Source organism: Pocillopora damicornis, chromosome 11 (genome assembly GCF_964200805.1).
Source record: "Pocillopora damicornis chromosome 11, jaPocDami1.2, whole genome shotgun sequence".
Lineage (NCBI taxonomy): Eukaryota > Metazoa > Cnidaria > Anthozoa > Scleractinia > Pocilloporidae > Pocillopora > Pocillopora damicornis.
The window spans coordinates 16,206,740-16,230,248 of record NC_142680.1 but is presented as its reverse complement, the minus strand read 5'-3'; the positions used below and the strand labels follow the sequence as shown (position 1 = coordinate 16,230,248).

The following is a 23,509-nucleotide window of genomic DNA, read 5'->3' as shown; positions in this document are numbered from 1 at the left end:
GGGATGTCACGCAACGACAAGTGTTGCGTGACATGCTAAAAAAAACGACACCAAAGACGACCAAAAGTGTCCAGAATAAAATTCAATCATAATACTATCCTGATGCAACGTTTGATTCTCGATAAGAGGATAAAAAGAAACATCAGGGAGTCAGCAAGGAGAATTAGTCAATTGAACATAAGTTTGAAGCAGAAAAATGCTTGAAAATTTAGTACTGGGAAGTCTCAAATCTTTCTGTGGGCAGAGAGACGCGCGTCCTAAGGTTAAACGTCCCTGCCAATGCTGTTTTAGTACGGTTGAGGTAAAGTCAGCACAAGAGGCTGACTAGCACTGCGTTAGAGACATGAGATTATGATATAGAATATCACAAGCACTAACCGGTAACTGCTTCACAAGAGCACACAAATGGTGTCCTTGAATTGAACAGGCGTACAAGGACGCGCTGTTATCTACTTGTTCCACAACTAAAACAAGAGAAAACCAAAGAGTTACATTTAGTAATCAACATTCCGAATGTGAACGAGCAACTTGTTCGAAGACTTATTTGAGGTTCAAAGCCAGATCGCACTCGCTGATGCATGTGAGCGTCACAACTGGCCGCGCTGAAAAATTCGATGGCTTGGCGCTTGCAAAATGAGTCGCTTGCGAATGAGTCGTCCTAACGGGATACGATTTTTAAACTTGAAACGGAATAATTTTGGCCTATGGCTGTCAAGAAAGGATACAGAGATTTGTATTTGTCTCTTTAACTCCACATGAATGATAGACACAGAGAAGTAACAAAGACATGATTCAAACTTAAATTTTAGGGAGAGTTTTACCAATTCTTTTCTTCGGCATTGCTTAATGTAAGGCTGAATTACGCCTCAACAAAACGTGTTCGATTTGCAAAGCAAGTACAACTTTAGGAAGTCAAGTCTGTTAAAGGGTTTCCTGCAGGAAACGAGGCTGGCCGCTCAGGGGATTAATTACATACAGAGATTGTACGGGAATTCTTAAAAAATGGATCTGTTCAGGCGGCTATAAATTGGGCCGTCCGTTTCTGAGCGTTCTGTTAGAGATCTTCTACTTAAAGTATGGTTTTCGCTACATGGCTGACAAAAATCCGAAATACACAACGTTTTTCGCTCGCTTTATCTCCAAAGTTTCGACTTGTTTTTCAAAACCATTTTGTCGACTTATTTTTAACCATTCCAATACAACCACCGATTTTGAAACAATACCACGCTGTAACTAAGCTCTTTGTTCAAGAAAGGTGGAACGTAAGTCAATATACCGAGTGTCTGCACCGACAAAACAACACCTATGCTGGCAGTTTTCCATTATATTTCAAGAAACACCTGAAGATGTTTCCTCCACGCAGATTGCGCAAAGCAGATATAAACAATCTCCGTAAAGTAATTTGAAAGACTACTAATTCACATCTGTTTGTAACCTTCCGACCCTTGACAATAAACAAAAATAACAATAGTTCAAAATAGTTTAAGGCAGTCAAAACAAGGAAAATAAAGGCTTTAATAAACGCTACTGGCAACTGTTTCCAACTATTTGCAGACTTGACATTTCCGCGGAAATTCTGTGAAGAAAAACGTGTCCAAAGTAACTCAGAAAATCACGAACGTGACCACTTCAGATTCTGGATGTTATTAATATTGACGTGATCTCAGTCATGTAGAGAGACAAAATCTTACATCGAATATTGAGAATGATTTTAGTAAACGTTTCAGAGAGATCACGTCCTAGAGGTTACTGGTTTTTTAACGTAAGAAAAACCTTCTGAAAAAAAATTTGCGCAATATTATCTTCTCACAGTAAACTACAACTGTGGGTCTTAGTTTTTATGGAGTAAAAACATCAGTACTAACACTTCTTGCAGTGAGGAGCTTTACAATTAAGGGAGATTACAACTGTAATAAGATCTTTATCGCGTAAAAGCTCTTAGACAGGATGTCTCGTTGAAAAACATGGAGAATAACGTTAAGAAATCAAAAGTCTGTTTCTTGAAAAACTGCACAACACTGCGGAAAACAATTAAGATTCTTTTTCCGGCCTCAAACCTGGGCAAACAATTCGCTATAACATCTCACCGGCTACTGCATTCAGTTGCAACTTAAGTCGATACTTGTTTACGGGAAAAGTGCACGGAAGTTGGCAGAATTCCGCATCAGTGAAGCGTGTCATTGCGCGTCGAGCGTGATCCACGGCGCGCGTGGAACACGCGTGCAGCGCCCGCGCAAGGGTCGTGCATGTCAAGCGAATTACGCGCGAGGCTAATGAGAAGGAAGTGTTACCTGCAAAATGTAACAGAACGCAAATCTTGGTGATGATTGAACTGAACGCTGTTGTCTCTGGTGTAGTAACCTACAAAAAAAAAAAAAAGAAAAAAAAACGTTCTAATGAATTCCATCGTCTGTATACCTCCTAATTCTCGACGTAATCTCCACAAATCTTCTGTAGCCGGAACTGACTAGAACAATTGGCGGAACCCTTCTCACTTTTGTAGGTGACCAAATGATACCTTAAAACGTCGACACATTTTCGAGCAGAAAGGTCATTGGAAGAAACAAAAATATCACCAAAGGGGTACTGTATGATTTAACAACAACTTCTCAAACAAAAAGTAACACAAAAGTATGGCAGTCAATATGAAGAACTGGACCGGGTTGTTCAAAGCTGGATTAAGATAACCTAGGATTAGTGTGAAATCTGATTTGAGATCTAAACTCCATAAAAGGAAATTGAGTCCAATTCTTTTCGTCTACAATTTGATGTTTGAATGTCCTTCAAAGAATAAGGAAAATTGTGCGAGAAAGGCTTTTGAACAAAAGGATAGAGAAACCTGGATTGAAGTTTAACCCTGGGTTAGCGTTAATCAGCCTTTGAACAACTGGGTACTGATGTTTAGAACCAGAGTGAAATTAAGCCATTTCATAAAGAATTAAACGATAAAAATTGCGATAAAACATTTCGTAAAAGCATATTTAAAATATGTTGACGACGTTTGGCTAACGTTATTATCAAGTCAAAGAGTGAAAGATAACGAATGTGTTAATACTACAAAGACAATAGGTAATGGAATGCCAAAAGTGAAAAGAGCCAAGGAAAATTAGACTGTTTTGTCTAGGAGATGCTTTTCATCAAGCAGCGCAATCCTAGTCTCAACACGCAGACTGATTCCATTCGCGCCAAACTCTCTGTCTAAAAGAACATTCCATTACCTATTGTCTTTTTAGCAGTTAAACGTTTTTTATCTTTCTCTCTTTGACTTGATAATGACGTTAGCCAAACGTCCAAACGTCGTCAAAATATTTCTAATATGCTTTTACGAAATGTTTTATCGCAATTTTTATCGTTAAATGTTTTAAAAAACCGCTTCTTTTTCGTATTCATAAAGTATTGCCATAAATTGAATTAAACATTGAAAAACCTTGTAGATCGGATATCTAGTTATTTTTGAAAGCCACAAACAAACAACTTTTCTTTCTTTTCGAGACAAATCAAATTAACAAGAGATTACAAGTCTGGTTCATGAGCCAACACAGTTTGCGGAAAGGTTCATCCCTTCTAAGCGCAAAAACCACAACAACTTCACCGGGTCAGGATATCTATTGGGGCGCGGAAAACAAAGAACGAAGGAAACAATACTCAGAGACGAGATGGACGAAAATACATAAAAAAACAAATTCTTCACCCCTATCCAGTCCGCACTGTCCGACTTAGCTCCTAACTTTCAAAACATGTTTACCGACGTATAATTAATACAATATAATTAATGTAATATAACATAATTAATATACTATAATATAATTAATATAATTTTAATATGATATTAATATAAATCTTAATTGTAATTCCTTTTTTCCCTTTTAATTTTATGTATATATTTTAGTCTTAATCTTCCAGGTCCTTTTCGAAAACCACTTCTTGTGAAAAAGTTTCCTCAATAAAGATCATTACTATTATTATTATTGACGTCAATTTAAAAAAAAGGATTTTCACTCAAACGATTTCGAGGCGCGGACACAGGCTCTGAAAATAATAAGCTTGCTTGGGTTATAAGCTTCATGTAAATGTTTTGTCGCCGCCAAGTTTTTATTTGCCGTTGTTATAACTCTAGGCATGTATCAAAAGAAATGTGTTCGCGTACTGTCATTTCTTGAGCTATCTTCAATCGCGCTTTTAAATCTCATTCAAAACTTTTGGCGCATTACGTCAACGCTGGGCGATCCAAACAGAAGGGAAAACACAAGAACCACCAAGAGCGAATATTTCATCCTGAAGATGTTGACCCAAAACAATAACCTCGAGAGGAATGTAACAAGATCTGTCATAATGGGAGATAAAGCATGAGGTAGAGAGCTTATTTCAATGCCTCGTGCCTAGCTCAAGGAGTGGAATGGTTCCAAGTCTTCTCTTCTTTCATGTTTTCGTAGTATCCAGTCTCCCAGCCCCTTCCATCTCGTTTTGCCCCGTATGGTCAGGGATAGACTTTTACGGCAAGAAATTGTAAAAAAATAACAAACCTTAACAGAACCCTTGTGAACAACAGTTCCACTTCCCAGAAGATTCGTAAAATCCGTGCTGAGGATTAACAGAAGAACGACATCACAAAGAGTGATTTAAGAAAAAACATCAGACTGGCAAAGAGGATTGAATTGATTAAAACTGGCAAAAACAAATAACAAAAAAAACTGCACGCATACCTAGACAACGGCGTAGAAATCAGAAATGAAGAGCAAGGCAAAAACAACGAAAAATCCATCTTTTCACTTGTGGAGCCTTCGTCGTCCTGCAAAATGGATATCATAGGCGGATGAAGAAAAAAGTGAGAAATTAAGATTTGTTAGTAGCAAAGATTTTTTTATCTTTGTCCCACGCTCGTTGAACCAAAAAGTCCACGTAAAATGACCCAAGTGGTCTTCCCTCGACTTGCCCACTCCTCCCTTTCCACAACCAAGTCTCCCCCCCCCGACACGATATGATATTATAAAGTACCTTGATGACGTAAGTGAGTGTTCCTCGCAGTTTCTGTACCATGACTATGCTCTCTACGGTGAAGGCAAACTGTCCTTCATTTGACGATTCTATGAGATAAACAATATTGAGTGTAAACAAGAAGCAAAACTGGCTGATACATCACAATGACACAGAAACACCATTCAGAGAGTTTCTGTCCAAGGAACACACTCGAAGAATTTTTTTAAATGACTTACCTCCACTCGTGCTTTACAAACTTTTCTCGTGTTTTCACAACACCACGCGTAAGTTAATACGCTGGTAACCGAAAGAAAGTGTGGTCTGTTGCTTAAATAAAAGACATTCAACAGGTGTAAGTGAACATTTACCTGGCAAAAGGTGAAAAGGGACTGGAACACTGTCACGTGACGAAGATCCGATCTGTAACAGAGCGTCAGTACGGTCAGTACACACTGGCATATATAACCATGAAATCTTAACTAAGAGTTTCATTTTACTCCAGAGCTCTGAAACGACTGTTTAGTAATGTATTCGTTCTCGTAAGAACGCAAACGCTTCTCTTGGGAAAGTGCAACAAGTTTTACTCCCGCCAATACTTTTGTTCATCGTAAATTTTTCCTCTGATCGTTAAGTTGTAATTAGATTGTATTGTGCGTCAACCACGTGGAACAGAGGTGACGGTTCTTCCACTAGGCACACTCCCAAAATAACAACAGTGTCTCATTTTATGAAGGTGTTTAAGTGCTATGATGCACAAAACTCGAATTGTGGCACGGATAATTTCAACACATATCTTAAAGGGCCAAATTGACTTTCAAGAGCTTAATATTTAGCAACGCTAAAAAGGGATGGTTACATACGAGAGGGACCTCTGAAAAGTAACTCACCGGACGTATCAGCTTAGTATTAAGTGAATCTAATACATTAAATTCCATGGACTTGATGTGACGATCCGACAAATTACTGTGAACATGAATTCGGAAAAAAACAGAAAGTAAAATGTGGTTCTTTCGATTTTGTAAAGGGAAATCAAAAGAGAAACTGCCATCCCATTCAGTGGAAGAGATGGTACTCTAAGTGTGTTATGTCAGAGAAACCGAGATTAGCTTAAGCTCGATGGGCCACTTAGCTCCACTACAAAGTAAAGGTCTGTACTTGAGCCAATCGTTTAACCCTTTCAACCCAAACAGAGACGAACATCTAATTTCTCCTTACAATATCATCCCTGAATCACACATTAAGGTCATGAGAATAAAGAAAATGATCATCAACGAAGGAGGCTTTTGATTGGTAAACAAATTCTCTTGTCAACAACTTAGGAAACGTCTAGAGAGCAGTATGGAGAATATGCATACTGATCTATGTTAGGGTGTAAAGGGTTAATCCAGCCGAAGCTTATCCCAGTTTCCCCAGTGACTAGGAATATAACACCACCACCCTGGATAGGATGCGAGTTCCCCCCCCCCCACCCTTTTTTAGCACTTAATTGCGTCTTTTTCCCAGCCAATGAGGAAGCTTCACTTAAATAAAACAACCAATCAGATTTTAAAGGTTGTTTAGAGAAGCCAATCTAATTGCAGGAAAATGAAAAACAACTTGTGTAACTTTCTACAAACCAGCTCACTACTAGATCAATAAAATATTTGTACTGACTAACAGAAAGAAACCTGCATCTGAGCGATTGAATTTTGGATGGATGCAATACAATGGTGATTGAACTTTGTGTCGTGCAACTTTGGTCTGAAATCACACTTGTGATTTCAAATCAAACTCGTGCGATTTTGACATCACCCATACGATTCCTGACCAAATTAAATTCCACTCAATTCAGTTACCATTACATATCACGCTGACGGCCTCTTGCTGATAAATTCATTTATACCCATCACCTGCCCGTAGACAATGAACAGCGCTTTTGAGGAGAAGATAAATGTGGATCACATCCCTGGACAACACTCACCTGAATATTACGGACACTACTACTTGGTTTCGATTTTGCGTGGTTACTCTTGTCTCGTACATCTGTAAGAACAAAGAATCCATAAATTCAAAATTATATTACCCACCCTCTTCATATGTACTCAAATAATCCCTTTGACTTCAAAGAGTGATAAGCATCTCACTTCTCCTTACAATATCACACCTGTGTCACACATGAAGGTCATGAGAATAAAGGAAATGATCAACAACTACAGAAGCTCTTGATTATTAGACATATTCTCCTTGTCAGCAGATTAATAAATGTATAGAGAACTGTATGGAGAAAATGCTTACTTATGTTAGAGTGTAAAGGGTTGTAATGCTACTTTTCCAGGAAAATCTTTCTTGTATGAAAAATTTTATGTAAATGCAAAAAAAAAAACAAAACAAAAAAAAACCCGACGATATCAGAAACTGAATATATTTCCTTACCAGTCTAAGAGAGCCGTTTTCGGCAAGAACTTTGTAAGTTGTGATGACGGGCTGAAACACAAACATGAATAAGAACACTTACTAAAAACACTGAACTCAAAAAACGTCTCGAGGAAAAATTACACGCACACAGGGGAATGTCCATGTGTGAGTCGCATACAGGGCTGGGGGGGGGGAGGGGTGGGAGGGGGGCGTCTCATACACTGGTTTGGTGGGGGTAGGGCTGGGGGGCAGAGGATGACCTTGTATCTTACCTGCTTCTTCTCTTCCTCCAACTCCGTGATTGTTGGTTCATACTGGTTTTCTGGTTCAGCTGCAGCGGTCTCAGGTGAATCAGGCTTCTCACTAGTTTTTCCCTTTCTCTTTTCTTTCTTTCTCTCCTTTTCATGCTTCTCTTTCTTCTCCGATTTATCCTTGCGGTGTTTTCGTTTCGATTCTTTAGTCTCGGATTTCTGAGGACAGAGAGAGAGGGAGAAGAAAAAACATTTCGTATTAGCTTTGAATACACTAACCAAGTCCTTGAAGATAGAATGCTACATGAAAAAAATCACAACGCTAGCTATGTTGCTCAAGTAACAAAAACTAAAGAAATAAACCACGGATGGAGAAGATTGACATGGATTTAAAATGAAAAATACAAACTATGTACCTCAGATTGCCTCGCATATTTCTCTTCTTTTCTTGTTTTTTCTGCTGCACTATCTGGTGAGGGCGTTGGGGCTACTTCCGCAGGCTGGTGACAGAATGAGTCAATCAAGCAATGAAACCATTAAATCTTTCAATCAATCGGTGAGTAAGTCAATAATTCAGCTAATAAGTCAGTGTGTCAGTACGGCTGGTCAGTGAGTCAGGCAGTCTATCAGTCAGCTAGTCATTGAGTCAATCAGTCAGTCCGTAAGTCAGTGAGTCAGTCTGTGTTAGTCAGTCCGTCAGTCAGTCGGTGAGTCAGTCAATCAGTCAGCCAGCTTAACAGTGAGTCGGTCAGTGAGTGACTCAGTGAGTTGATCAATCTGACGGAATGATAGTCCACGGATCTGTGTCAGTCAGTCAGTCAGTGAGTCCTTTCGTCAAACTGTGCGTCTGTCTGTCCGTTCGTATATCAGTCAGTCCACCAGCAAAGCTCAGTAAGTTATTCAGTTGATCAATCGGCCAGCCAACCAACCCGTTCGTCTGTCTGTCGGGCCGTCTGCACATCGATCAGTCCATCGGTTAAGCTATCTGTCAATCCTGATTCAGTCGATCAAGTTTTTCCACAAACAAGTGGGTAACAAAAAATAATTTTAACAAATAATCGTTCTTCACTTAAGGGTGGCAAAAATATTACATAAATTCCACAGCTTACCTGAGGGGAAGATTTCTTTTGAGGAGTTGAGGAAAGCCAGAAATCCATATCATCCTATCATGAGGTAAATGATACCAAGGTTAAAAGATGCCACAGATAGAAAATTTTTTAATACAGAAGATGAAAAAAGCGTTTCAACATTAACCCTTTAGCCCCTAAGAGTGACTAACATCTAATTTCTCCTTACAGTATCAGCCCTGAATCACACATTAAAGTCATGAGAATAATGAGAAAGATCAACAAGTACAGGAGCTCTTGATTGTTAAGCAAAATCTCCTCGTCAACACCTTAGGAAATGTATAGAAAACAATATGGAGAATATGCATACTGATCTTAGGGTGTAAAAGTATGAGGCCTTAAGCAATGCGAGCCCGCGAGAGAGGTCTGCAACGGTTCTGGCGCTGATAATCAACTCGTCTAAAATCTTCCCGCGGGCGGAGATACGCGCGTCCTGCAGCCCTAGCACTGAGGGCTTGCTCGTGGATTAAAGTTAACAGCAAGCATGTGTAGGTGGACAAGATCACTAAGTCTGTTCAGGGTACACACCTGAGGATCACCAGGTTCATCCGCAGAAGGTTTAAAGTCCTCCACTTCTGCTATCTCCTTCGAGGGAGTTGTTGTTTCACTTTCTTGATGAGAATCATCTCGTGATGGTGATTCAACGTGATCCACTTCTCCATTAAACATCAGATTATCCTCAACAGGTTCTGTACCTCAGTGGAAAGAGAAATCGTAGAATTAATTCTCCAAAAACGATATCACTCATTTGTTAGTTAAGTACTATTACATCAGGCCAGACATTGACATAGCGATACGCCACAGAGGTGAAATCTGCTTATGAGCCAGACGCTACAAATCCATTACAGGACTTGTCAAGGTTCCTATCTCCCGTTCCAACACCCCATCCTTGCACTTTTTAGGCTTCCATAACAACCTACTAGTACCTATTCATACTCGTGGGTGTAAATATACAACGTGAGAGTGAAATATCTTGCGTAGGAGCATAAAACATTGACCCGTACTGGCTCGAACCCAGACCTCTCTATTCAGAGTCCATCGCACTCAGAACCAAGTCACTGCGTCTCCCGCGTACAGTCGCAATCCTAGGTGCTTCATGAATATAATTGAGCAGCTTTATAAGCAGACAACAAATTTAGATTTGAAGAAGTAATTGAAGGGTTCTGTCTTAGTGAAGTTGTTCAATTTGAACAAAAGTACCTTCATCCTTACGATGGTGTCGATGCTTGTGTTTTGACTTTTTATCTTTGTCCTCTTTATCCCGCTTATGCTTGTGTTTACCCTGACGCAATAGATGGGGAACGATTAATCATACATTAATAAATCACTTCTTTTAATTTTCAAAAGTACAAAATGAAGAAACCTCTCCTCGACTCGTTTCAAATCTTCCCGCGGGCGGAGAAACGCGCGTCTTGAAGCGCGTTTACTTGAAAAAACAAAACGAAACAAAACAAAACAAAAAACAAACAAAGAAACAAAATAAAAAACAACAACCACAACAAAAAATAACAAAGACATTTTCACAGAATTAATAATCATCATGGATTCATCCTTTTGCAAATAGATATTAACAACCATATGCCGCTGACAAACCTTTTTTCCTTCACTGTCCCTTCTGTGTCTGTGTTTCTTATCCTTACCATGCTTCTTGGGTGTTTCCTAAAGTTGAAAATATGTCATTAGCCCAAGGTTGCTCTGTCGAATCCCAGTATCCTGACTGTTTGCTTTGATTTCTCTCACGTGAAAGTAGAGTAAGTCAAAATCATGTAAAAGGTGTAATTGCCTAGCTTGCATAGATAGGTTAAGGTGGACCATTACAACTAAGTTTCACTTCTGACCTCATTCTCTTCACCATCAACCGCCTGTGATTCTAATACAACTCGGTGTTGACGAACGGGCAGTGCTTCATGAGCTTCAAGAGGCCTACAGATAAGTTGGAAATAAAAGCATTTTTAAATTTTTATTTTGTCTTTGTAATCTTCTAAAAAAAATTCGCGACACTTAATTGTGCGATTATAATAAATATATATATAAATAAAAACGAAAATAAAGTGAGGCCTACAGTAGGTGTTGGGAACATAACACGTTTGTGTTCGAATCATGCGTAAGTGACTAAACTGGAAGAGTATTTAGTACTGCTTGTTAATCTCGATCAACGCGTCCATGCACGTACTTATGTATTTCTTTCACCCTTTACACCCCAACATCAGTATGCTTATTCTCCATACTGTTCTCTATACATTTTCCAAGGTGCTGACAAGGAGAATTTGTTCATCAATCAAAAGCTTCTTTAGTTGGTGATCATTTCCTTTATTCTTGTGGCCTAAATGTTTGATTCAGGGGTGATATTGTACGGAGAAATGAGACGCGAATCACTCCAACAGGACAAAGGGTTACAACAGTAGAATCATAAGTGACAGGGACCGACATACTTGCTGAGGTCGACATCCAACAGTTTGTGGGGGTCACTTGCAGGAGCCTCGTCATTCCCTTTATCTTCGTGATCTGAATCATCAGCTCCCTAACCAAAGACATACACCGTTACGTTAACCAACTGCTTAGCTTAAATAGAAAATGGGTTCCTGAGGCATCAGGTAGAATATTCCCCCATGGCCTAGAATCCCCCTCGCTGGGTCATAAGCCCGCATTTTAGACACCGAAACTGAATAGGTCAGTTGAAGGAACGAAAAGAGGGTTTGATACGGTGGGAGGGAGGAGAGAGGAAGAAGACGGGGGAAACTATGGCAACAAAGCCAAAGAACTCAAAAGAAGTAAAAGATCAATCCATTACAAAAGTGAGACTTCGTTAAAGTGTAATTTAGCTAATGAACTAGCACACATTTTAAAGCAAAAGTCTTACTTCAGGTAATTCACCAGCCCCGGCTGGGAGTACTTCATACGAGATGCCAAGGTCTGGTTCTTCTTCATCTGCTCTACTTCCTTTGCGACCTGAAAACAGAATAACAGAGAGAAATAAATACCTCTTATCTGATGGTTTCACATGTAGTACGCGAGAATATTTTGCGAGTTGCGTTGAATTTTTCCGCCGGAGCCCACAAGAAGGAAATCAACAACAAAAATACAAACCTTTCTTTCTTCTCTTCTTTGACTTCTTAGCAGATGCGTATTTCTTGTCAAGTGCCATACCTAACCGACAACACATTTCAAGTAAGTGAAGGCAAAAAAAGAGGAAATTCACTTTGAGGTTAAATCAAGGGGAAGCAGAAAAAAAAGACTTTATCAGTGGTAAATGGAGACCAGTTCCTTTGTAAACCACTTTGTGAGAGTTAAGTCAGTTCTAACTTCATGTCAAGCGATTGACACTTCAGAATTTGAAGGATATTTTGGGTTTGATTTAACCCTTTAACTCTTAAGAGTGATTCACATCTAATTTCTCCTTACAATATCACCCACAGTCACACTTTAAGGTCATGAGAATAAAGGAAATGATCACTCATGAAAGAAGCTCTTGATTGCTAAACAAATTCTCCTTGTCAGCAATTAAGGAAACGTGTAGAGAACAGTATGGAGAATATGCAAACTGATGTTAGGGGTGTAAAGGGTTAACCTGCAGTTCAGCCGTCTTATTGGGACGCGTTACCGTTACAGGCTCGCGATCGTTCACCCGGCCGGCCATATTTGATTGAGAGTTAGAGAGAACAGTGAGGAAGGAGGCGGGAAAAGACCCACCCACCAACCCCCTCCCTCTCTTTCCTTTTGGCCATCCCTAACCCCCTTGGTACAAATTTCTTTCTTCCCCCGGGGCTTCCGCTGAATTAAGTATCAAAGATGGCCGCCATAATTTTCACCAAGAAAATACTGAGTACTCGCTCGTCAAATTCACACCTGCTCCGCAGGATAGGTGTAATTTGCATTATGGATCCTGTTTGAAGAGCTGTTCATAATCTCAGTAAAAATCCCGAAAACCTTGTTAAGGAGTTACATCATTTAAGTCAATCTTACGATTTCTTGGGCTTTTTACTATTCAAGATTTTAATTTCATGTTCTCTCTATTAATTTCATGTTTGTAAGCAAAGAATCCTACCTCCTGACACCTTGAGTGACACAGGTAAGTCAAGGTTAGCGACCGGGATATCCTCTACTGCCATTTCTTTCTTTTTAGCCTGAGCAAAAAGAAATATGGGTAAGCAGGGGTTTTTAATATTATTAACTTTCACCATGAGCAGCTGACGATGGCGTAATAAGCGGCTGTGCCCCCAAAAAGGGGCCGTAAGGCGAAACTCAAACAATTTGCTGAAAAATAAAATTATAAGCCAAAGAAACAGAAAGGCTTGCTTTCCTATTCTTTGAAATTTGACTTCCAAATAAGGCTTCGGGCCCGATAAGTTACCACGACTTTCGACAAACGGGACCCTGGTCTGGAATCGAACCTGGGCTACACCAGTGCGAGGCGAGCGCTCTTACCTCTGCTCTATCCCCATTCCCACTCCTTTATAATAGGGATCTTGAGCAGTCAGGACGGCAACGCCAAGGAAGACTTCGATTAAAAAATGAATTTCTGCCTTTAATTAGAATTTCAAAAAGGGCTGCATGTGTTTACCGTCTCATACGGCGCCACACCTCAACTTCAGCATAACGTATAAAAGAAGCGTCGAGTTCCAAATGGAAATTAAAATAATTTGCCGTAGCGGTTTCGGTTCGCAGACGACGCAAACTGTGGTGATTTCACGTTAATAGGGACCTTAAGCAGTCAGGACGGCAACGCCAAGGAAGAATTTGATTAAAAAATGAATTTCTGCCTTTAATTAGAATTTCAAAAGTGGTTGTATTTGTTTACCGTCTCAAACGGCGCCGCACCTAAGCTTCAGCATAACGTATAAACGAAGCGTTGAGTTCCAAATAGAAATCGAAGTAATTTGCCGTCGCAGTTTCGGTTCGCAAACGACGCAAATTGTGGTGATTTCACGTTGTTGTTTTGCATAGGACGGCTAAGAAAGGTACAAAGTTTTAAAACGCACGTGCTATGCTATTGTTCTGCCAATTAGATCTTTTGTTTTTCCATGTCCTCGTTGCCGTCGCCATCGTGGTTTGCTTAAGGTCCCTATTATTGTTTTGCATGGGACGGCTAAGAAATGGACAAAGTTTTAAAATGCACGTGCTGAGCTATTGTTCTGTCAATTAGATTTTTTGTTTTTCCATGTCCTCGTTGCCATCGCCGTCGTGGTTTGCTTAAGGTCCCTAATAAGGAGTCTGAGAAACGACACCGTTTAAAAAATGAACGTATATTTTACCTACGAATCTCGCGATACACTTAGTCCATTAATTTTATTTGTCGCTATCAAAACGGTTCGAAACTGAATATGGAACACAGCGTTAAATTAAAAATGGAAAATTAAAAAAAAAATTAGCCGTCGTCGTTCACGTTCTCCAGACAACGCAAAGTTTAGTCATTTCACGTTGTTGTTTTGCAGAAGACGCCAGGAAATTTACAAAGATTTATAAAGCACGTGCACAACCATTGTTCCGCTCATTAAACTCTTTGTTCATTGCCGTTGCCGTCGAGGTTTCCTTAACCTCCCTAGGGTACATTAGCCACCGTTAAGGGTTTCTAAAGCAACTCATTTGATAAAACCAAATTACTTTACAATGAATAGAAGTGAATGGTGCACGTTCTAGCACAACGAGACCAAAGCAGACCACGATAATGATGACACGCACCATGATGAAGTCATCGAATATCAAACCACTTTGAAGAGTCAGACAAACTGATCTGTTGGCTTTTAAACTAGTACAAGAACACATAACAATGATATCCGTTTAATTTTACCTTCCTCTCCTCCCGTGATGACATCTTCAGATAATGAGGATTACTCATTTGTTCCTGTTTCCTCTGTTCACGTCTCTGAAAAATACAACAGAACTGGCATCAGGATGGCACCAACGTCATATGTAGCACGAAAAGGAAAAAAAAATTCAAAACAAAGTACACTGCAAAGTAAGAAAAAGAAAAAAAAATTACCTTTTGCATTTCCTCCTCATCATCCGATACATACTTCTGCCGCAGTTCTCTAAAAATGTCCAAAACATTTGTTTAAGGTTAACAGAAACAGGGGTTTGAGAGGTCGCCTGGATTACCAAAAATGAATTCCAGCTATGTTGCGTACTATACGCGATGACGAGAACTCGAGCGCAATTTGGTATTCATAAGTACGACTGAATTTTTCCAAGAAAACAAAATTACACGAGCCCGTAAGGCTCGTGCCGTTTGTAATCTTTGAAAAATTTACAAGTGCCTATTTAAACCAAATTGTACGAGAAAGTCAAGACAGACGAAATATTGACAGCGCGCGCACGCTACTGGTAATTTACACTCGTGTTACACGTTTGTATTTGTGTTACATGAAAAATGCAATGTCTTTTTTTCTTATTCTGGAGACCAATTTTATTTCTGAGGACCATTTTTGTATCATTTTAGCTCCGGCACCAAACGGTGACTTAAGACCAAGATGAGCTTGGAGCCCGAAAAGACTTTCATCTTATAAAGTTGTCTGATGATGGAGAGTTCGCTTAGTTATCTTAAGTCATACTTGTGTTCATTTGGTGTGTCAAATATTGTATCTATCTCCTCTTCCTCTTCTGAGCTTTCTGATGGAGGATCGTTAATCCATTTATCAAGGTCAAGCCTAAAAAAAAAACAAAAAAACCATGAATTAATTTCTTGACTCAATCATTACAAAATTCACTTCACCTTTTCACCATCAATCGAAAACTTCTGTATGAATCGACCCACCCCCCCCCCTCCATTTGAAGCATTAGGAGTGGAAAATTCACCCAGACACAACAAACACATTTTAACACTCCTCTGGCATTGCTTTCTATCGGTTACATAACGGTTTAACGGCAAAGCTACACTGTATTCGACATTAATTCAACATTGACCGAAAAATTTCATAGAGTTAGACAAGTGAGTTACTTTGAATGAAGACATTGGAGAAGCAATAGTTGGATTAATTAGCACAATATCGTTAAAAGGAGATAATTATCAAGAACTGATAAAAATACAAGAAAGTGTCAACCTACCCTTCTGGAATCTGTACCTTCTTCTGTGCTTTAGCAGCGACTGGATTCAGCTCACCACGAAACAATGATGATACCTCGTCGATGCAAGCAACACCTGATAAGTAACCACACACAACAAGGTTGATTGACCCCTTATTCCATAAAGCAAATGAAGGGCAATATCATTGCGTTCTACTCCTTGGTATACAATAACTTTGTGATAAAAAATATATAAATAAATAAATAAATAGAATAATGGTAAGAAAAAAAAAGTTCAAATAACTGGCTCACCTTTTCCTTGCAGCTTGAGGACGTACTTAATGAGTTGCAAAATACAGCTAGCCTAAAATGAACAACAAAAACTGGAGATCAAATGATATTCAATAAGCTGCAACACAATGATGGCAAACAGCCCTATTTGCTGCCACTCTCTGTAATGCCTTCCTCTTTAATAAGCTCTCCATCTAAAGCCTCAAGGTTCTTATAAGCCCCCTTTCTAGTAATTAAAAAGCCATCCTCCCTGGCACGCCCCTGTCTAAAGCTTCAAGATTCTCCTATGCCCCCCCACCCCACCCCCATAATCTGAAGCCTCGTCATTCCCCACTCTCCTCACCCTACCCCTGAACAAAAAGTCTGAAATAAAAACTGAAGACCAAAATGCTGTCTCACAATTATTTTGAGTGGGTTACCATTTAACTCCCAAGATCTCTGTTAATTCCCCCTCTAGCTGCTGCACATTTCCTTGTAAGTTAGTTATGAGAATTTGGTGTTAGATCAAGGTCTTAAATTTGACCTGATAATTTTGAGTCTTCTCATTACCTGTTTGCTGGAAAATGTATGGATATGGTAGGGAGAAATTACATGCTAATTACTTCTTGGAGTTTAAGGGTTAAACTGACACTACTTACCCTCTCTTGAACCTCTAGGTCTGCACTCTGTACAAAAACAGGTAACCTCTCTACAAGCATCTCACCAACTGATGTCTTCTCATCTTCTTCTTCCTTAAAAACAAAACAAATCATTTCATGTGAAAGAGTACCCCGTTTTATCAATCACAGAATGGAGAAACACACCACACCTTTGTAGGACTTCAAAACAAAAACTCATCATTCAAATTGGGGAGTTGGCTCCCAAAGGAAGGGCTTCAAATACTTCAAACTTGTTTGCTTCAATTTAGCATAATTCCTTTCTCCACAATCCATAATAGCAACACACACACAAAACCTACAATTCCCCACTTTGCCATAAAAAAGGCTAACACTTGAAAATCAGTTCCAAACTTTGCCACAATGATTGATCTATCTTTATCAATTTGCAGCTGACTAAGTCTTTCAAATAGGCACTGACACAGCACAGCAATTTCTTTAGATATTAATTACCTGTTCTACAAAAAGGAAACAAAAGTCAATCTAGTGTTAAGTTTTTAGCCTTTCCTGTGTAATTCTCTGTACTAACTGCCATAATTTTCTTATAATTTCAGTTTAAAGAATTTGGTGTTCAATCAAAAACATTCTCTAATTGACATCTTCCTTTCACCTTGTCACCACAATGCTTAAAAACACAGAGAAACTAAAAAAAGAAAATCTCATTTGGTCAATCTTTAGAGTGAAAAAGGATTTCACTAAAATCAAATCACATACCTCCTCTGCTTCACTCGCAAGAAGTTTAGCATACAACTTGGCAATGTTCTGGACATAGACTGCTTGGATGTGTCCAGGGAGGGAGGTCACTTTGGTTTGTAGCATTGCTTCAAGTGTACTATGAATGTCTGGTAAGTGTCTGATACCACAAAGAAACAAAACAACACATCAATACTTCATATACTCTAGCATGTAACTGTTATGGACTCGTATCAAGGGCCATACAGGGCAAGTTATAGACTCAGTTTTTCCTTTCCAACAGCAAAGTATCAAAGCTATAAATAAACTGTAAATTAGAGTAACAACAGGGAAACAAAAATTGGTAAAATATTCTTTATATCCCGACATGATGTCTGCATGGTTAGAAAATAATTTTTCTAATCACATAAAATGGCGTCAACAAATCTACTGTTACATGTACGGTAGGCGTTAAATACAGTTGTTACTGACTAAGAAAACCAGAGAGAGTTTGGTGAACTTATTTAGTAACAATCATAAATTATGTATTATTTATTTATTTATTATTATTTGGCAGTAAACAAAATCCTTCAACCCCTTAACCCCTAAGAGCGACTAGCATCTTATTTATCCAAAAATATCACCCCTGAGTCAAACATTAAGGTCATGAGAATGAAGGTAATGATTGTCGACTAAAGAAGCTATTGATTGTTAAACAAATTCTCCCTCTCAGCACCCTTAGGAAATATGTTGAGAACAGTATGGAGAATATGCAAACTGATGTTACTTTGTAAAGGGTTCATGACCAACCTTCTCCAATCAAGACATCTAAATTTTTAACCTAATTCTACTCTGGTCTTTTCAAGGAGATCACCACCATAACTTGGTAAATTAATTAATATCCTCTCATACTGACCTAATGCTGAGTCAGTATAAATTATATTTATAACTTCAGAAACTAAACTTACTCTGAGAACTCTCCAGAGATCCAAGCTGCAGCATAAAGAACTTCACAAACCCTGTTCTTTTCCATTTGTCCTGAGAGTAATTCATTGTTGTCCAATAATAGAGACTGGAAAAATTAGACAATTCAAACATTTTTGAGAGGATACTATTTCACTGTGCTATGAGAAATGTGATAAAAGATCCTGATTAAAAAAAGGTTGAAATTTTGCCTTATCTGCTTATCAAGATGAAATGATATAATCATCGTGAATCTTTTTGTGTTTATCTGGTATTTGCTGAATGTAAAGGGAACTCAATATGAAATTGACAATGATTTTTCACAGGATTTTCCAAATAAAGGAGATGCATCTAGCAATCTGTAAAAGGTAAACCAAACCCTTTGGATGATATATAGGAATATAACGTATTAATCAGTTGAAAAGAATCAGAGCAAATTTATTTAAATTAAAAGTAACTAAGCAGACTTTATTTAATGGAGGAAACATTCCCCAGACAGTGCTTAAACTCATGAATTCACGACCCAGAATCAATGAAGGTAAACAGTAACCATTACATGCTGATTTTGCAGATGAAACTCACCAAGCACTGCACACCATAGGGACGAATTGCCTTGACTCTAATGGTGACATCCATCATCTGTGAAGCCAGCTGTTTACCAAGTCTTGTCCCTTCCACCCTTGTTAATTGAATCAGTACATCAATGTACCTACAAACAGTGAGAAGACCCAATCAGTACTATGCTATTTAAAAGTATTTAATAATGAGTTTGAAGATCAAAAATATTGCAATAAATATCTCAATTATCATTGTTAATTACTAAAATATAAAGAGCAAAACACAATATTTACCATTCAAAGTTTGTAACATAATGATAGTCATTCATACTGCAAATCTGTATAATCTTGGATAGAATTTCATCACAGTAAGCTGTAAATCAAAAACAGCCACAGCAACAAAATCAGACAAGGTTGACAATGACGACAAAAGTCATTGAAGAATCTGGCAAACACAGAGTATCACCCAAAACCTGAATAATGATGAGAAATGTGGTATTTTGTAAAGAGAACTATAAAGACTCACTTTGGCTGTCAGCCTTGTCAATCTGCACCATTAATTTCTTGATAATATCCATAATGTTCTTCTTTGAAACCTGAATAAATAACATTTAATGCTTTAACCCTTTAACTCCCAGATTACATTTGCAATTCTCCTTACAGTCAACCATAAAATTCTTACAATGTTAGTTCAGAGAATTTAGTATTGGACCAACTAATTATCCCCAAATTTATATTTTCTAAATATTCTCATCACTTATCTGGTTGATATTGTATTGATATTGTAAGGAGAAATTCTGTCTTGGTCACTCATGGGAGTTTAAGGGTCAACTCCCTGTTATGACTTAAGTGTGACTTCTTGTTTTGAATTTGTTTTAATACAACAAGGAGAAATTACATCTTGGTTATGAGTCAAAGCCAAAGATTTCTGCTTTGGCTTTTCCACTCTGTCTGTAAGAGTGTAAAATTTCCAAAAAATCTTCAATTATCATTAACTGCTTACCATTCCCACGATAAGGTCCAGAGCCCTGAGTCTAATAGACTCATCCTTGTCATCTAGACACTGGAGAACAATGTCTCTAAACAAAATAAATAAATGAGAAAAGCATATAATCAGAATGCAGTTGTATTCTCCTCACCAGGCTGATGGAAAAAATTCATCTGATGCATTTTCATTTTGGCATTTTATTCCAGAACCAGCACTCTGGGACAATGAGATCCAACAATTCTTAACACTCACTTGTGTACTTGTACAGCTTTTGCATTGACTGTAAGAATCTTTGACATGGCAAGTAACCCAAGATATTTCACTGTCAACAGAATAGTAACGTTAGTAACTAGAGGCCACTTGGCAAATGTAGCTAAGGTGCTGAAAATATTAAATAAAATACAAATTAATTGACGTCAGGTGCATTTCAATGAAGCACACAATTATTCTGGATCAATGGCAATATCAGAGCATCCATGCACCCACCCCTCTCCTAACCTAAAATCAACCCTCAGATGTGATCTGTTGACTGTTGTTGGCTTAGGGGAGTGGTAGGTATGCAGTTCCTCTTATACTGATATTGATCCATTATTCTAACGAGGCTGCTTATTTACTTACAGTTCTGGTCAGAATCTTCAATCAAGATCCGCAACTTGCTTACACATAACTGAAGAAAAACAAAATCCAAACTGTTACATACTTTGGCACAAGCAGAATTCACCATCTGCAGAAAACTACTTACAACAACTCAGGAATGGAGAGTACATGGGTAATAAAAAAAAAGTACTCTCCCCACCATCTATGATTGGAGATGTACCTCCAGTTAAATAACTCATTTACATTGATTACAGTTGCAATATTACAGCTTATTCTCTTTTATTATGCCCCTCTAACTCCCAGAATTTATTAAAATTTAGCTTCTCCCTAATGGTAATAAGGCTACCAGGCAATGAAAATGCTCAAATTTATCAAATAAAAATTGTTATAGGTATACTTATCTAACACAGATACTAACGTCTTGTGACTCATTTTTGCGGAAATATGTAGCAGCTTTAGGGGAGAATTAACAATCAGATCTTGGGAGGTAAAGGGTTAAGACTCAATTAAATCCATAGCCACAAGATAAAACACTTATCTACTAAATAAAGATTTGATGAATAGCCAACCTGAATGGAAGCATTGTGTTGTGGTAATCCTGTAAGTAAAAATAAGAAATATTGAGTAAATAAGGTACCTGTATATTTTTAGTTCAGGCTACTAGGAGCTCTCTTTTTTACCAAGTATGTCTGTGTTATTGACTGAATAATGTCATCTTTCACTTAACAATCACCAGGCTAAAAATGTACCATTTTTATTTACATCATCCTTGCGGAGAAACATTACATGTTGACATTCCTATCTTAGCAGTATGCACGCCAATGAGTTTTTTTTATCATAGACCCAGCTAAATGGCCTAGTCTACTTTGAGTTTCCTTTAGGTCAAAGGTTACAGGTAAGTGTCCAAAGTACTAATCAGATGGTCTTAGGTTTTGACTTCTATTGTGAGTGCTTGGAGTTCCATATTCTCTGAGTACTGCTGTATCCTTCATTGAATAAAATCATCTTTCACTCAAAATAGAAATTCTTCAGAGTATTATTTAGAAACAAACAGAATGTAATGTACCAGGTACATGTAGCATTTTTTTGCATATATATCATGGAAATAACCCACTCATAATCTAAGTCTCACCTGATATGACAGTATTAATACATTCATAGAGTAGTGACATGGCAGAAGTGCTGCAAGGGAAAGTCGAAAATTATTGACTAATAACAGTGATATCTGATATTAGGCTGTGTTCATTGGAAAGGCCATATCTGGATGTCCACTGACACTTATAAGGCTTCTTACTGAAGTTCATGAAAGCTTTTTGTAGGACTAGTACAGCCTTTTTGGTGGTTACAGCTGCGAACTCCACAGTCAACAAACTCAATTGCATGAAAAAAGTTACAAAGGAAAAAACTAGGAAAAAAAGTTATGCAAGGTGAGGTTTTAAATGTACCTGTGGATAAGGTTTGTTAAAGGTTCCAGTAATTTCTTTCCCAATCTTGGTTCCAGAGGACAAAGAGCACCAAACTACAAAAAAGGAAAAATGTGGAAGATAACCAATGTTTTAATCAAAAACAGGGGCACCTTTTTATCTCCAGGGAATGATAAATTTGTACCTTCTTCTCACAAAAACAATACATCAACTAGATAATGAGAACAAATAGACCTTGGGGATGTTATCATGATAAAACAACAGATTCTTCTAGCTTCTTTACAAATAACATTTAGTGGCAAGAGGGGGAGAGTTAGGAATCTGATCCTTGAAGTAACCTTATTAGCTTGAGGATGTTAACTTGATAAAAGACCAGATTCTCCTAATTTATTTATTGAGAAATACATAGTAAAAAGGAGGGAGAATTTAGGAATCAGATCCTGGAAGTGGAATGGTCAAGGCATTCAAGCCATCAAAAACTATTGAGGTCTCATGTCATAAAAAAATTCTGACTTTGCCTTGAAATCAATAAAAAAAGGAAAACATTTGCAAAATAATATATTTTTCTGGGTTTTACTCACCAGTTTGATGATCTTGATTAACATCCAGTTGTTAGTGGAACTTGTCATGAGTTTGAAGAACAAAGGAGCCAGTGATAGGTAGTTCTTGGGGTTTTTCCGAGCCAGTTCACAAATCACATTCACAGCAGCTGACTGTACACCTGTAATCAAGACAAGATGAATATTGCAAAATTAATGTTATTGATTGTTAACTTCCATTCAATGCCATAACATCCACCGTGAAATCACTGACCTTGGATTCTTACAATTTGCTTGGCTCTCAGCAACATGATTTATCACGAATAATGTAATTTTATGGTTGTAATGACATATTTTTCTCAGCCAATGAAAATAAAACACTAAAACAAAATAACAAGATTTCATGTGACATCCGTCCAATTCAGTCATGAATCACAGTATTTTTCTGCCAATAAATCAAAACCTAATTATGATAGCATTTTTTTCATTTCATACAGTTATGTTTGAAGACTGAAGCAAAACCAAATAAAAGCAATTTTGGGTTGTGTTGAAGCTTAGTTACACAAAAATTATCCTTGATTGTTGATCAGCAATGGTTATTTATTACCATTTTCTTCCCAAAACTAACACAGATGATAAGATGTTCATTTTGATGCCAGGAAGGTCCTTGTCTAAAACAAGACCATTGTTGCACAGCTTTTAGCGCTTTGATTTAACTCAGTTACCATCTGCTCATGAAATCATTGCAAGACCTTTGACAAGTAATTTATAGTTTCCTGTTTTTAACTTATGCATCACTATAATTTACATTCACTATAGTTTTTTACATATAGTAACACCTCACCAGGTTCTCCATCTTCAAGCTTTTCCTTTAATCTTGGGAAGGCTGGTCTTAGGGCTTCAGGAAACTAGATTTGATATTTGTGAAAATAATATCACGTTCTCTCGAAGAAGTAAAGAAGACTTAACACTGTAAGACAAACATATACTGTATTGTGCAGGCAGACTGACAGGCAAACAAGCATTATAGATTGAAAAAGATCTATAGATGGGAAGAGAGACCAACAAACTGAG

At 38.0% G+C, this 23,509-nt stretch overlaps 1 protein-coding gene across 2 annotated transcripts in view; it reads right to left on the bottom strand.

Moving 5' to 3' along the window:
- LOC113665562 (AP-3 complex subunit delta-1-like) overlaps positions 1-23,509 on the bottom strand; it is a 29,468-nt gene that overhangs the window by 1,389 nt on the left and 4,570 nt on the right. The window contains exons 7-45 of one of the 2 annotated variants that reach the window (XM_089187374.1): positions 23,280-23,343; positions 22,478-22,617; positions 21,918-21,991; positions 21,605-21,654; positions 21,042-21,070; positions 20,494-20,542; positions 20,128-20,197; positions 19,891-19,966; positions 19,414-19,483; positions 19,182-19,260; positions 18,913-19,039; positions 18,336-18,439; positions 17,410-17,548; positions 16,678-16,770; positions 16,061-16,112; positions 15,791-15,884; positions 15,298-15,393; positions 14,730-14,778; positions 14,538-14,612; positions 12,795-12,873; positions 11,837-11,896; positions 11,610-11,698; positions 11,182-11,270; positions 10,588-10,672; positions 10,343-10,408; positions 9,950-10,031; positions 9,278-9,438; positions 8,732-8,785; positions 8,039-8,122; positions 7,644-7,841; positions 7,390-7,440; positions 6,938-6,999; positions 5,865-5,940; positions 5,346-5,397; positions 4,996-5,084; positions 4,704-4,789; positions 4,524-4,581; positions 2,292-2,361; positions 379-464 (exon numbers count right to left, since the gene is read on the bottom strand). In XM_089187374.1, the coding sequence (XP_089043500.1) occupies positions 379-464; positions 2,292-2,361; positions 4,524-4,581; positions 4,704-4,789; positions 4,996-5,084; positions 5,346-5,397; positions 5,865-5,940; positions 6,938-6,999; positions 7,390-7,440; positions 7,644-7,841; positions 8,039-8,122; positions 8,732-8,785; positions 9,278-9,438; positions 9,950-10,031; positions 10,343-10,408; positions 10,588-10,672; positions 11,182-11,270; positions 11,610-11,698; positions 11,837-11,896; positions 12,795-12,873; positions 14,538-14,612; positions 14,730-14,778; positions 15,298-15,393; positions 15,791-15,884; positions 16,061-16,112; positions 16,678-16,770; positions 17,410-17,548; positions 18,336-18,439; positions 18,913-19,039; positions 19,182-19,260; positions 19,414-19,483; positions 19,891-19,966; positions 20,128-20,197; positions 20,494-20,542; positions 21,042-21,070; positions 21,605-21,654; positions 21,918-21,991; positions 22,478-22,617; positions 23,280-23,343 (3,207 nt within the window). Of the gene's footprint in view, positions 1-378; positions 465-2,291; positions 2,362-4,523; positions 4,582-4,703; positions 4,790-4,995; positions 5,085-5,345; positions 5,398-5,864; positions 5,941-6,937; positions 7,000-7,389; positions 7,441-7,643; positions 7,842-8,038; positions 8,123-8,731; positions 8,786-9,277; positions 9,445-9,949; positions 10,032-10,342; positions 10,409-10,587; positions 10,673-11,181; positions 11,271-11,609; positions 11,699-11,836; positions 11,897-12,794; positions 12,874-14,537; positions 14,613-14,729; positions 14,779-15,297; positions 15,394-15,790; positions 15,885-16,060; positions 16,113-16,677; positions 16,771-17,409; positions 17,549-18,335; positions 18,440-18,912; positions 19,040-19,181; positions 19,261-19,413; positions 19,484-19,890; positions 19,967-20,127; positions 20,198-20,493; positions 20,543-21,041; positions 21,071-21,604; positions 21,655-21,917; positions 21,992-22,477; positions 22,618-23,279; positions 23,344-23,509 lie in introns of both variants that reach the window. The other variant, XM_089187373.1, reaches the window with a different exon arrangement.